Below are 14287 nucleotides of genomic sequence, written 5' to 3'. Positions count from 1 at the left end.
AGTTTGGCGCCTCTAGCATGTTCCTTTCATACTGTATATGCAAAATTACTGTTGCTATGACTACCAACATTACTCCACTTTAATGAATTTAGGACAGCATTTTACGTGGCAGCGACTAATTGTACATCTTTTACTTTCATTTTCATTTTGATACTTTGTTTTAATCAAAAAAATACAAACAAACAAAAACGCTACGATTCAACTATTCTGAAAAAGAGTCAAGAGGAGCCAAACATCACATTGTAGTGGAAATGTTTATTAATTTCATACATGTTCATGCCAGCTCTCCGGGCCAGAAGTTACTATATTGTTATAAGTTTGTCACAATACACATCACTTTGTTTAAAAAAAAAGGTTAGTGGTAAAATGGAAAGTTAAAGTGACATTTCACAACAATGATTGAAAAAAATGGAAAAGTACATGCTTATGAGATTAAAAGGCTGGTGTGTCCCATCTGCTTCGTCTGCTCTTCATATGCTCATGGTGACCTGGATAAACTAGAAAGAAATATATCCGTTGTTATTGTAAAACTCATCTATATATCATATATCAGTCTTCTCTTGGCTCCACCTACACAAGGAGTGTTTAAAGCTGCAACAGATCTTTTTGATGGAAAACGATGACATCACATTGAATTAGAAAGGTGAGTTCTCGAGAACACTTTATTATTTAAGATGATCCAGCCGACAGTAAGATGAGTCATGTTTGTAGGATGACTACAAGTTAATTTGTCCCTCTCCTTTCAGCTCTCCTGAAAAACCCCTGAGAAAAATATGCGTCTCTTTATCTGCTAAATGTTACATTTTGCTCGTTTGCCGTCTTTGGCAGGAAGTGTACAGCAGATTTATCTTGTATCTGTTTGCTCGCTGAAATCAGCTTCCTACTGCTGCTGGAAAAATTGGAGGCCCGGTTACAAGAAGACCCGATACTAGAGATTGAGATCATTAGTTCATGTTTACATCGTTTACTGAGATAATAAATCAAGTGAGAAGTAGAGTCATTTTCTCAAAGACTTCCATGTAATCGGACTCATTTTTGCAACCAGAGGAGTCGCCCCCTGATGGCCAGTATAGAGAATGCAAGTTGGAAGGCATGTCAGCATTGGCTTCACCTTTCAGAACCAGAGCATGCCACCTGTTAGCAGATAAGCGCTAGCATGAGCAGCTTGAGGTCTAGAGTCCAGTTTAAGATGAGACTCTTTTCAGGGTTAGTTTTAAGTTGTTTAATTAGCTATTAAAATTGGAACAGCCTTCTCCTGTGCAGCTATGACAGACGTGTGCAGGAGAGACGTGTTAGATGTGAAAACTTACATCATCATATTGAAATGTGGCCTTGCCAGTTCTGGTTGCGTCTCTCCTTTGGAACTGATCTGAAAAGCACATAAAAACGTAATGAACGTTTGGAATACTTTCACGGTTGATTCTGACAGAGAATGTACCACAACACAGATTTGTAGCCTTGTGATGCCGGTGTGGAGCTCTAAAGGTCTGGTTGTTCCCTGTTTTCAGCCTCATGGGATGTACAGTATGTCGCTGTGAGAAGCTGTAACAGCGGCGCTCAGATTTCATTAGTGTTCTTCTGCTCACTCACCGGTCAGGGCTCGCAGTTTGACGCAGCAGCTCACAAACTCATCGAAGACGATTCTGCCGCCTAAGCTGTAGCGCTTCATGATGATGTTCATGGCCTGAGGGCTCAGATTAAAACCTGTAGAGGAACACATAATATAAAAAACATTCATATTGCACACTGAGTATAATAACCTAATATTTGCTTTTTCTCTGGAGAAATGTGGCAACTGTACAGAGCATTTACTTGCTTTTATATACACTGCTTAAGGTGAGACTACAGGCCAAAATATCGCCTTTCGTTGCACAGGTCATTTTAGCTTCTATAACATTTCCTCTGTCAGAAAACATTTATTTTATTAGCTTCATTCCTATCTATATTCCCAATGTTTTTACTGAGGGGTTTGTTCATATATCATTTCTACATTTTATTCCTTAAAAATCTGTTTTATGGCTGTTGACAGTATTTTCTGACTTAGGGAGAGATTCAAGAGAACACTGCTAATACAAATTAATAATTGCCTTCATGTAATTGATCAACTAGGAACGTTTTATGTTGATAATATCTATTGGTTCAAATTTATTTTAAGTTGAGTGAGTAAGCTACAAGATGTGTAGTAGGTTGATTAGTTCAGTTTGGTCGTACCCATGGAGGTGATGGCGTGCTGCAGCTCATTGGCCTCCACCGTCCCGCTGCGGTCCCGGTCGTAGCTTAGGAAGGTCTGCTTCCAGCCATTCAGAGCCTGCCACAGATCCTTGAACTCATTGAAGCCCATGCTGTTAGAATGGTCCCTCTGAGACAACAGTCAGTCAAGGAGCCAACACCCACCTTTCCGCTTGTATGTTTACCACTCAAACGTGATGTCATCACGACAAATACATCTACTCAGTGGAAATCCTGACAGCATATTATATAGAGGGACGGAAAACTGGTTTACATGTCTGAGCGTACACAAATGATATGTGGAGTTCCCAAAGGCTCCATTCTCGGGCCACTTCTATTCCACATCTACAGCTCAGATTATATATACACAGTATGAATATATGTGTGTATATATTTATATTAAGTCATTATTAGTAGTACTAGTATTATATATTTTATTTATTTATTCATGTTTTGAAAATGCAATGCTCCTACTGATTCTATTCCAGTGTCCCAGCGAGTCTGAAAACAAAGCAGCCACGGTTCAGTTCATTATTTACACCAGTTCTTTTCCTACTTGGACAAGTCGACACGTGTCCAGTGAAAAAGCCCTGCTGTCCGATGGGTGAAGGATACATCCAGCATGGCTATCATCAGTCTGCAGGTGTCCAGGCTGAAGGCTGTAGAAGGAAAACACCAACTGTGAGACCACAAACGGATCCAAAAACACTATTTACATGTTGTTGCTAACAATGAGACCCCATGTTTGACAGGAAAGGATGCTTTTATCATATAATCTGCACCAGCATTTATACATTTATTCATTTTTTTTTAACAGTATCGGACCTGAAACCTGTATGGGTATCAGTGCATCCTTAGTTTTGAGTGGACATTTAATAAAAAAGAGTCTGCCGTTCTTACGTTTGTATGTCCCAGAGATGCCGGAGTGTGTGAGGCAGCGCTGCAGCTCGTCTGCTGAGATCTGTCCATCCTGTCGCAAGGGAAATACACAATGCCAGAGCGCAGTTAGACAACAATCAGCAAACTGCACAAAGATCAGTGTTAATATTATTATAACTAATACGTGAATAGTGTGGGCTTGGGTTACCTGTCCAGCTACAGCTGAAAAATATCCGTAAAGAGGATCCTGTTGCTGCTGCAGAGAGAGAGACAGAGAAACAAGAAAGTCTGCAAGATAGTTAGGTAGAGTGTTAGTAATTGGTTAGTGGTAGATTACTGGTTCCTTATTAGGGCTCTAAAAGGTGACACACTTATGCGTTTCAACCCTCCAAGTACAGTTTACTTTCTGTCCAATCAGAATGCCACAATAAATACGTTGCTCACACACAGCGCCGTAGTTGACAACTTAATTTGAGGTTGCATTTATGAAACGCAGGACAAGAAATGTCCATGACTTCAAGCTGAGTGTGCAGCTCTCAAACAGGTTTTTCCGAAGGAATGTAAACGCTGCTGCAGACAAGGCAGAAACCCCTCTGTAGTACAAGTAAAAATCTGAGGTACTTGTACTTTACTGGAGTATGTCTACTTCTCCTCAACTCCAGCTCAGAGGAAAACATTGTACTTTTTACTCCACTACATTAATCTGACGACTTAACTTTTCAGATAACTTCATCCCATCTCAAGAGTTCCCTTTTGTGTTGAGAATTCTATTCTACTACTTCTTAAGCTCAATAAACTAAACAGACAGCGATGCTACAATAGAATATGACGCGCTGCTGTAGATTAAATTAGCCAACAGTATGTAAAGAAGTCAAAGACATGCAGCTTTGATATTAATCCAGAAACATCACGTACACATAAGAGTAAAACGCATTTTACTGCACCATCAATAGTTTTACTTTAAGTACTTCAACGACATTGATACTTCTACTTCAGTAAGCTTTTGAATGCGGGACTTTTACTTGTAGTGGAGTATTTTTGCACTATGGCATTTCTACTTTTACTTAATTAAACGATCTGATATACTTCTTCCATCACTGTCAATTACAAACAAATATAAACTTATTTAAAGGGAAAAATACAGAGACAAAGAGTAAACCGTCCTGGACACCGTTTCAAACATGATGAAACAACGTCCACAAATCTTTGTTGCCCTTCTGTAATTGTGTTTTACAAGCTTTCCTGTTATCCAACCGGGGGCCGATGCAGAGTGGCGCACTGTCAGAAAAAAACTCTGCAGATAAACAAATCATGTCCTTTCCTTCAACCCTAAAATGGACAATTCTGTAGATTTTCATATTTTTACAGACTTTTCTTAGAGTTTTGCAGCTTTTGAGTCATATGTTATCTCAAATAAACCTCGTAAATGTCTCATTAGCAGCACAAAACTACGCTTCCCTCATACATAATCAATGCCAGCTGCCTGCATGCTTGACATAGTTCACCAGTCCCACACTGACTCAGTGTTTGCTCATGTTGACCACTGAAACACCAATACAATGATTATCTATAGTGTGCAATGGTGTGTGTGTGTGTGTGTGTCTCTCTATCAGAGGGCTTGTAAAGAAGAAACCCCACCCTTCCTCAACCCAAACCTGTTGTAATTCAACCGTCTCACACACACACACACACACACACACACACACACACACACACACACAGTCTAGTTTTCATGACTTTTGGGGACTTTACATCGACTTACATTCATTGACAATACTGTCTAATGTGGTATTTTTTACATTGTTCTAGTACAACATTGGAATACTATTTCTGAACATTTAAGTGATGAACACGTGAATGCATCAATAATTAGAATCCAATAAGAAAAACAATATATTATTGTGAAATGGCTCATTCACGATGAGAAATTGTAGGCCTACCTTTGGTACTTAAAGTATAATTGTAAATCATTCGTTTCGATCATGGCAAGAAATTAGTTAAAGGTAGAATATTTTTGACACGTATATTTTTCAGGAACTAAACATCAACTCTTGTCAACTCGACCGACTTCCGCTCCGAGGACAGGACGTCTGCCCGGGACGGTGGACGAGTTCGGCTTCAATACGACATTTAATCACATTTGACGCTTTCTTACCGCGACTCCACCGGGGCCGGCGCCGTATCCTGGAAAAGCCATTATTCAATATATTACAAGCTTACAAAACGAGTGAGGAGTAGGAATGTTTCAGCGCTGTTACGCCTCCTTAAATCCTTAGAGAGTGTGTTTGCACAATGTACACAAACGGCAACACAAAACAAGTACAACGACAAAAGGTTGGATTATAATATAGTATAAAATATCCTCAAACTGTTATAAAATAGCCTGAAACACCGAGGCGGCTCTGAATGTAAATAGATCCCGTAATTAATCGACCCAGACTCCGGCAGGAAAACAGCCAAAACGACACGCCTTCGGGATGGGTGTTAGATGTCCTGTTTCCCCGCCGCTGCATTCTGATTGGCTGTGAGTGAGCACGTGACCTCTGTTCGACCAATTGGATGAACGCTGGCTTATAGAACCGTTTGTCAACGAAGAAAAACAATGTAGTAGGTTTTGATGAAAACTGATCAGACTCTGAACACATTAATAAACACACTCGGCTGCAGAGGTGGAGGGAGTACCCTGAAAACCACAGTAAAAAACAATGTTAGAAGTACTGAAACAAGTATTTGTCATTTGTTCAGAAAACGCAGGGTCATGGGAACAATGGACGGTCGATGGAGAAGGACATGAGGAATATAAATATTGTTAATAATTAGTACAAAGTGCCGATCAGGAAAATAGTTCATGTTTTAAAACTGTGAATGTTTCTATAATTTTTTTGTCATATTAGTATGGCTCATGCATTAAAGCAGGATTTGACCATTGTAGTTGATTGAGCTGGAGCTCATTTTGAACTGTTAACTAATGATTATCTTCATTATAAATTCATCTGCTGATTATTTTCACCATTAATCGACTGATTGCTTAGTTTGTAAAACATAGTGAAATGGCGTCACAATGACCCAGAGCCTTAACTGACACCTTCATAATGTTTGTTTACTCCAAATATCAACATTATCACTCATAAACCAACATTATTACATGTGATGTGTTGACTATGATTTTGGAGGAAGAAGTTTGCAGTGCTGTCCTTTTGTTGTTCCAGTGTGTGTTTCCATTTGTGCTGCTTCATAAATGTAATAGCTGTTTAAATAACTGTGTTGGATTACCTTAAAGTAGATTTTTCTTTATTGGAGCAATTAATGGAATTTAACGGCAGTCATAGAAGTGAGCACACCACATTTATAAATCTAAAGCTTGTCTCAGTTGTCAAATATAAGTAGTCATTGTTTCACAACACACTCCTTTGATGGAAGGCATTACATCATTAAATGCCCAATCAGCTTGTTCTCTAAGGTGACTCATACATTCACTCCTGCTGAGTCCAACTCCGGTCCAGAGAAAACCATCTGGCTCCATCTTTGGTTTCAGAGGCAGAGCTGAGAGGAGGAGAGGAGGGCGACTTCAGTAGATATCACCTCCCTGACTGCAAACACTCGTGGACTCCTGAGATGTACAGACTTAATCCTGACTGTTGGGTTTGGTCACCCAGACCTCCTCTGCGTCTCCTTCCTCAACATTCAGGGAGCCTTGCTTCAGCCATGATGAGCCACCAAGAGGAGGAGGAGGAGGAGGAGGTAGGAGAGCATCATGCTGCTTGCTGCTACACAACAGGTAGGTTTAAGATAAGAAAAGAAAATCACATTGATTTCCATGTTGTCGTAGTTTAAGTGGGAACACAGGCATTATTATACAACTTGAAAACAAATAATATGTTGTGCTCCAAGATACACAAATGGATGATTTTACTGTGAGTATGTGTATACGGAATGTGTAATATCACCATTTAATGTGTAAACATGTTTGTGCACGTTGCATATTTTGTCATTTTTGTCCATATGTCTATGTCTGTATATATATCGCATCTCTTCACATTTTCAAACTCCTGTGTGTGTGTGTGTGTGTGTGTGTGTGTGTGTGTGTGTGTGTGTGTGTGTGTGTGTGTGTGTGTGTGTGTGTGTGTGTGTGTGTGTGTGTGTGTTTGTTGACTTCATTCCTTCAAACCCAGCATGCTACAGGAAACAGACGGATCAGACATATGATTCAGCCACGACGCCAACATTAACCAGCCATGCATGTTTGTTGTGTCTTTAAAGTGTAAATAAAATGCATTATGCATTTATGAAAAATGCTTGTGCTTTTCTAAATTCTGATGATATTAGTTAAAAGCATGTTGAGTTGACCTTACACTACCTGGCAATGATAACTGTGGGCCCGCCATAAAAGGGGAGGAGATAACAATAACATAATAAACAGTTACTATCAGGAACTTTGTTTAAAATGTATCGTATCAGGAGGAAAACCTATGAAGCATAAAGAAATGTCCTTCATTTTACTTAATAGTAACTGATTTGGTGAGAGCCTTTTTCCACAACAAGTTATAGCTTCTCACATGTGTCCACAGGTTGCCATGACTTCATCAAAAAAACTGCTGATGCTCACTGGTCCGCCTCCAAACCTCCCATCAGCAACTCTGTCCTGGCTGGACGAGGTCCTGGTTCTCCTTCTTCACAGCAGCCAAAAACACTGATGGATGCTACCAGTGGGGGAAGCGTGTCACAGCATTTCACTGGTGGTCGTTGCTGGGAGGGTCCCGCGATGGAGACCCAGGGGTGTGTCTGTGTTTATGGGCAGAAGGGACCAGAAGGTTTGGCTCCCTGCTGGCCTGGATCTCCATACGTCTACAGACGTGAGTGTTCTCCTGACCTAATAAAATGCTTTCTTTCAACTTTTAAAATATTGAGTTATTCCATCCTTTTTCCTGGTTGAAAGTCCTGCTGAGCAAGACAAGAAAATGTTTTTGTAAAAATCGTGTCCATGTACATAAATCAGTCAATTTTCAGGACTATTTCATGAACTGCCATGAGACCGTATTGTGTATTTTTTAAAGTTTGGAACATATTGTACACAGTGATGGAACACTGACGGGTTGAAACTGACAATCAGTCAGTGTTTATCTGACTGGTTGAGCTACGCTGCCTTCCTCATCTGATAAGGATGAGTTAGACTCGTTGATCGGGTTTGACTGATATTTTATTTTATGGGGAGAAGGTGGATGGAAATGTTCCAAATTACACAACTAAACATTTTTTAAAAAGTTGAGGGATCGCCTTGGTATCTTTGGCCTCCACCATCAGTCTACCAATATTAAACATGAAATCCCTACAAAAGTCTTGTGTTTGCTTCATGCAGTGAGGAGGAACCTGGTGGTTGGAGTGGAGGTGGTGGAGGAGGTTGCTGTTGAAGACACTCTAGAAGTAATGTAAGTATGGTATGAATATAGAATTAAGAATCACACCACTAATGCAACTGTTTTTATCTATCTATATCTAACTTCTCTGATACAGATTTGCAGTGTGATACGCAGCAACATAACGGTTGATGTCTTTTCTCTTCTCAGAACAGAGGACATTTATACAGATGATCTTCTGGATCCTGTTGAGCTGCTGGAAGGCGACCAGTTGTACTCCACATGAACCCCGCGTAACTTTGATCATGTCCTATTTTGACTGTATACACTGTAAACATAGCTATTATTTACATATTTGTCGAACGTGTTTGTATTATCATCATTATTATGCAAATGTATCTTTGACTGGTTGTTTATTTTCTTTCTTTAATTTAAGTTACTGTCAACTGTTATTAATAAGATTTACAACAGAAAACAAAATAAATACATACTTGTCATGACTATGTTTGTCAAAACATTTATATATAATATAACATAATATAATATAATATAATATAACATAACATAACATAACATAACATAACATAACATAACATAATATAACATAACATAACATAATATAATATAATATAATATAACATAACATAACATAATATAATATAATATAACATAACATAACATAACATAACATAATACAATATAATATAACATAACATAACATAACATAATATAATATAATATAACATAACATAACATAACATAATATAATATAATATAACATAACATAACATAACATAACATAACATAACATAATATAATATAATATAATATAATATAATATAATATAATATAATATAATATAATATAATCAAATCAGAACCAGAATATAACTGAAATAGTAGACTACCACTACCAGCATGCATCGCGGTTCACCCGCCAACACTGACGTCATAACATCGCGCAGAATATGGCTGCCGCAGTGCAGCGAAAACAAAACACTAAGGACATTCTCATCTGATTTGGAATTAAAACCTGAAAATGTCGGACTCGTTAGAAACACAAACTCTTCAGGGTCGGCTGGACCGTCTGCAGGAGCTCACAGAGTTCACCGAAACATGCAAAAAGCAGCTGAACGATATATTTGAAACGCTGGGATGGTCGTCGGACTACAAAGACTACAACGAGGTACGTTTATCAGTTGGTGTTTACACTTCTACTCCCCTCGAGCACAGAGACACATATTGTACTATTTAACTCCACTTCATTTATCTCACGGCTTTTGTTAGCTATCTTACTTTTCAGATGACATATTTTTACATCCTTATGCAGTGAAAAATACGTATCTCAAGATGTGTTGATGTTTGTGGCAACCTGAAGGACGAAGTCTTCCTTTACGTGTTGATACAATTCTATTTCTTGCTGCAGTAATATTATTTTAGCGTTAGCTAATATTGAAAATGATCATAATTGTCATATCATATTGTGTGTGTTATCTAAAAGTACATTTTAATTTTTTTTTTTTTTTTTTTTTTTGTGTTTTCTCAGGAAGCAATGGAGCAGTGTCCCTACGACTCCAACCACAGAGTCCCGGGGAGGAGCATGGAGAAACACAAAGTGTCCTGCAACCGCAGAAAGATGGGCTACTCCGCTGAGGAGGAGGTAACGCCAACACAGCAGTGTTTCAGAGTCAAGCACGTCTAATTCTCTGCCGCTTTAATGTATTAATCATTAAGAGAGCAATAAAAGGTTTCATCTTTTTTTTTTACAGGCAGAGATGTTGGACCCTTCTGTGTGTTATGAGAACACAAGTGTACAAAGTTTTATGATGGGTGAGTCATTAGTGAACATAAAACCTAGTTCAGCTCATCAGGGTAAAGGATTCAATAAAATGTCATTTTTTATCTTTTAAGAGACGTGAAGAAAATGTCTTTAAGACAATAATATGAGTCTACTTTTGTTCCTAGAGATAACATTAAAATACAAACACGGTTATGGAATATTGTTGCTCAACATAAAAGCTTTCAAAGCTCCAAAGATCGGCTAATCAAAGCTAAGATAATAATCTTTTTTTGTAACATTTTATTTGTAATTGTGGTTGAACGTGAACAAGAGGTAATAAGAAAACCTTTAAAAAGATACATACTTTTTTCTTGTCTTTGTTGGATGTTTTTGTGATACATTTTTGTTAAAGATTTGAACGTGGAAGAAAAATGTAAAGAACTGCGAGACATTATATTTTATTTATTTAAATACAATACAACCACCTGCCTCAGCATGCACCTGTGTCCTGGCAGCCAGTTCTTTTTGGTAAAGTTCATGAAACTCTTCCTTATGAGAGATAAATGGAATCCAATCATGTGTATTTCAGGATAGAAGTTAAATAGGTTTGTTTCTGCTTTGACCAACGCTGGCAAGAAATCCAACTTGGTACATTTTTTATCAATGTTTGTCTTGTCATTTCCTTCATGCAGACAAATCCACCCAGCACCAGGCGATCATGCAGGCCAGATCTGCTGCACCACTGATGAGGATGGAAGGCGTCTACTGGCAAGGTGTGAGTTTAATTTGAAACGGATCACTGTTTCCTCTGGCAAGCTCACGTATAACATCCTATAGTGAGATTCCACAGTGACCCACTTACACTCCAGATGCATTGACAAACCACTAGATGTCACTGGTGGATTATCTGATAGCCTCATTCATTTATCCCCTTCCAAAATATTAATCCCGTTCAATATTTTTTTCATTCTGGATTATCAGGTTTTTATTTAATGCATTTTTCTGCAGATGTGTGTGTAATCTGTGCGTTGTATGTTCTGTTTCGCAGTGACAGGGGTGAGTAATAGAGAGGAGCTGTGTTACGTGTAGTATCCTTTAACATCATATCCTTTTTAACCGCTGGGCTGGAAGCACACACACACACACACACACACGCACACACACACAGCAGACATACTTCAACACACTCCTTTCCCTTTACGTGCTGTGGAAAGTTTTTAAACAGTTTCAAAGATGTGTAAATCCACTGCGGAGATAATTCCAGTTAAAAGCCACAATCGCTTACGAATTTCAGAATCTCTTAATATTTTGTGCATTTTACTGCGGCTAAAAGAGAAGTTATGTTGGATTACTCACACGTTATTGAAGTTTCAGAGTTGTAGGGAGATGAGGAACTTGTTGAGCGTCTTTTACCAGATGCTGCTCTTATCTGTGAAACACACCCAGCATCTAGCATAGAAAAAACATCACAAAATTATATTCGTGGGTTTAGATTGTGTGAAATTCTAATGATAAATCACTCAATTGCAGATATTTCAGTTTGCTCAAAATAAGTAACAGAGCACCGCCGCTTTGCCGTACAGTGTAAGGACTCAAAGAAAATCCCACTTCTGTTGACGACGTAAAGCTGTGCCGTTACCGTTTTTGAACGAACAGCATATCTGGGCGATTTGTGTATAAGACCTCTCTGGTCCCCCATCAGGTCAGTACTCCGGCCAGCCCGTTGACGTGCCTCAGAACCACAAGCGTGCGGTGTGTGACCTCACTGTGGCCGACCGACTGGCTCTGTACGATCATGTGGTCGGCGTCCAACAGAAGGGAGCCGCCTCCTCCAGCAATGATGATCTCTACGTCGATTTGGTGTCCAAACTCCAGAAGGGTAATGTGATGATGAAATACTGTGTTATGACGTGTTCACCTTTTTCCCACGATGCCATTATATATATATAAAGTCAATGCAAAGCTTCAGTTGAAATATTTCACGCCCAGCAAGACATTTGGTGTGTCGCAAAAGCCAGTCAGATTTGAGATTCTCCCCCTGTCGTCCTAATGTTGCTGAATCAGAAGTGGAGGAAACAAATGTTGTCTCCTGAGTCTGTGGTTCCCCAGAGCTCTATGATAGTAACACATATTAGTCCAGAGACCAGACCAGACGAGGGACGGAGAAACCTGTATGATACAAACGACAAGGTTGCTGCTGTTTTTATGTCTCGATGACCTTATTTGGAGTGTTGATGGAGCAGCTACAGTGTTAGCGTAGCCTAGCACCCATCAACCAAGACAAGAAAAAAAATGTTTTAAATGTATTCAGATTAGTTTTTATCTGCAGCAATATTTCAGTCGTGATGGATAAAATGTGAGACAAAAATGAACTATTTTCCTACTAAAATATGCGTTGTTAGGTGTTTGTACACTAATATTACTGTTAATAAATGCATTAGGCTTTTATTTAAGTGAATAAAGAAAGTTTGTAGTTTGTTTTCTCCTTCAGCTCGGCCCTCCAGTGAAACGAGCGACTGTGTTTGTGTGTAGATGACGACCAGAACGAACCAAAGACTCATCTGGAGTTGATGGCAGAGATGAGGGACTACAAGAGGCGGCGTCAGTCTTACCGAGCCAAGAACGTTCACATCACCAAGAAGTCCTACACTGAGGTACGAGCGAGCAGCCGCGGAACGTTTGGCTGACTATTTACCCATCATCACTTGCATGTATACGCTGATCCCAGAGCTTGGATTGTCAGTAAAACTCTTTTCTGCAGAAATAATGGTTAAGAAACAAACCATCACTGTGTCCACCCTGCAGGTGATCAGAGAGGTGATCAACGTCCACTCGCAGGAGCTTTCCAGACAGTGGAGAGAGGAAGAGGACGAAAACGAGTCGACGAGATCTGAACGGTCCTCCCACAGGTCCGACAAATACTGTGCCCTCCCGATGACGAGTTTCCTGTTGTATGTTGTTTATCAAGGAAATTAAAGCTATTCGATCTCATCACAGCAGACGCCATCGCAGCCGGGAACGAAGTCAAGACAGAGAGAGCAAGAAGAAGAAGAAGAAGAGAGAGAGGTGAGAAAGGACTTGGAATAAGTGATATAACTAATTTAATAAGTCTTACAAAACAGCTATAGAAGAAAAAATATGTCACAACAACAGGGTTTTGTTTCCGAAAGTGCCAAAATGTTCTCTGACGGTTTGCTTCATGGATCCCTGCAGGGACTCCCGCTCCCCAGACGACCACCACCACGACAAGAAGAAGAAGAAAAAGAAGAGGAGAGAGGAAAGGGACAAGGAGAAGTGATGGTGGGGAATCAGCAGCAACAGAAGCCAGATCAGATGAGGTCAAAGGTCATGTTAATGTATAGAATATTTCATTCATACCATTTAAAAACAAAAGTACTACAAATCTTTAGTTTGAGCAGGACCCACCCACCTCTGCCTGCCCGGTAGAAGTGTGTTTTAACCACAATCCACATGGAATGTTGGACAGGAGTGTCATACCTGACACACTTTTACCACAGGGTCAAAGGTCACTCTTGTTTCAGGCCTAATTTTGGAAGTTGGAAATAAAATGGTGTGCATGCATTAATTAAAAACGTTTTTTGTGAATGGAAAACAATGATTCCTTGAACCAAGATTTCATGTGTCAGAATAAAGTCAAACAACCATTCCTCTCAGTTCTGATTATATATTATCTGTTATTATAGAGTATTTTCTAAATTAATTCTTCGCCAGAATATTTTTTGACCATTAAATGTCTTCATATTGTCGAGGGACAGTTGCTGATCAAGAGATTGTTTTTTCCACCAATACATTTTTGTGTGTGACCTATTTTTCAGATTAATTTATTCAATCTGTTTCAATGTGACGTTTAAAATGTTTTAGGTTTTTGAAGAAACAAAAGCGTTTTTTGCATTATGACGTTGCCAAAGTTTTGGTTGCCGTTTTGTTCTTTTGATATGATAACGAATAACTGAATATAGAGATTCAGAATCACTTTGAGCTGCAGGTGAATCAAGTCCTTGCAGCCTCTTGCAAAGTGAAAGCTA

General features: G+C 39.1%; 3 protein-coding genes across 5 annotated transcripts; 2 read left to right on the top strand and 1 right to left on the bottom strand.

The window, feature by feature from the left end:
- Positions 1–235: 235 nt before the first annotated feature.
- On the bottom strand, positions 236–5568 carry sri (sorcin). 2 transcript variants are annotated; one of them, XM_084027959.1, is made up of 8 exons: positions 5264–5568; positions 3317–3361; positions 3130–3199; positions 2845–2888; positions 2212–2359; positions 1591–1704; positions 1311–1369; positions 236–497 (listed from the first exon to the last, which is right to left on the bottom strand). In XM_084027959.1, the coding sequence occupies exons 1-8, from the start codon at positions 5303–5305 to the stop codon at positions 471–473; spliced, it is 549 nt and encodes a 182-aa protein (XP_083884085.1). In that variant the 5' UTR covers positions 5306–5568; the 3' UTR covers positions 236–470. The 2 variants fall into 2 exon arrangements, with proteins under 2 accessions (XP_083884085.1, XP_083884084.1); XM_084027958.1 differs by having other exon boundaries at positions 3317–3364; positions 5264–5564.
- Positions 2896–8929, top strand: LOC311025182 (uncharacterized protein). The gene is made up of 5 exons (XM_084027957.1): positions 2896–2910; positions 6644–6886; positions 7677–7961; positions 8465–8534; positions 8673–8929. The coding sequence occupies exons 2-5, from the start codon at positions 6724–6726 to the stop codon at positions 8746–8748; spliced, it is 594 nt and encodes a 197-aa protein (XP_083884083.1). The 5' UTR covers positions 2896–2910; positions 6644–6723; the 3' UTR covers positions 8749–8929.
- Positions 8930–9425: 496 nt separating this feature from the next.
- snrnp48 (small nuclear ribonucleoprotein 48 (U11/U12)) lies at positions 9426–13940 on the top strand. Of its 2 annotated transcripts, none has more exons than XM_084026535.1 (9): positions 9426–9647; positions 10008–10121; positions 10231–10291; positions 10934–11014; positions 11944–12120; positions 12774–12895; positions 13047–13150; positions 13242–13307; positions 13455–13940. In XM_084026535.1, the coding sequence occupies exons 1-9, from the start codon at positions 9501–9503 to the stop codon at positions 13537–13539; spliced, it is 957 nt and encodes a 318-aa protein (XP_083882661.1). In that variant the 5' UTR covers positions 9426–9500; the 3' UTR covers positions 13540–13940. The 2 variants fall into 2 exon arrangements, with proteins under 2 accessions (XP_083882661.1, XP_083882660.1); XM_084026534.1 differs by having other exon boundaries at positions 13239–13307; positions 13455–13938.
- Positions 13941–14287: the final 347 nt, after the last annotated feature.

This window comes from Eutrigla gurnardus, assembly GCF_963514095.1.
Source record: "Eutrigla gurnardus genome assembly, chromosome: 14".
NCBI lineage: Eukaryota > Metazoa > Chordata > Actinopteri > Perciformes > Triglidae > Eutrigla > Eutrigla gurnardus.
This window is presented reverse-complemented; position numbering and strand designations above follow the sequence as displayed.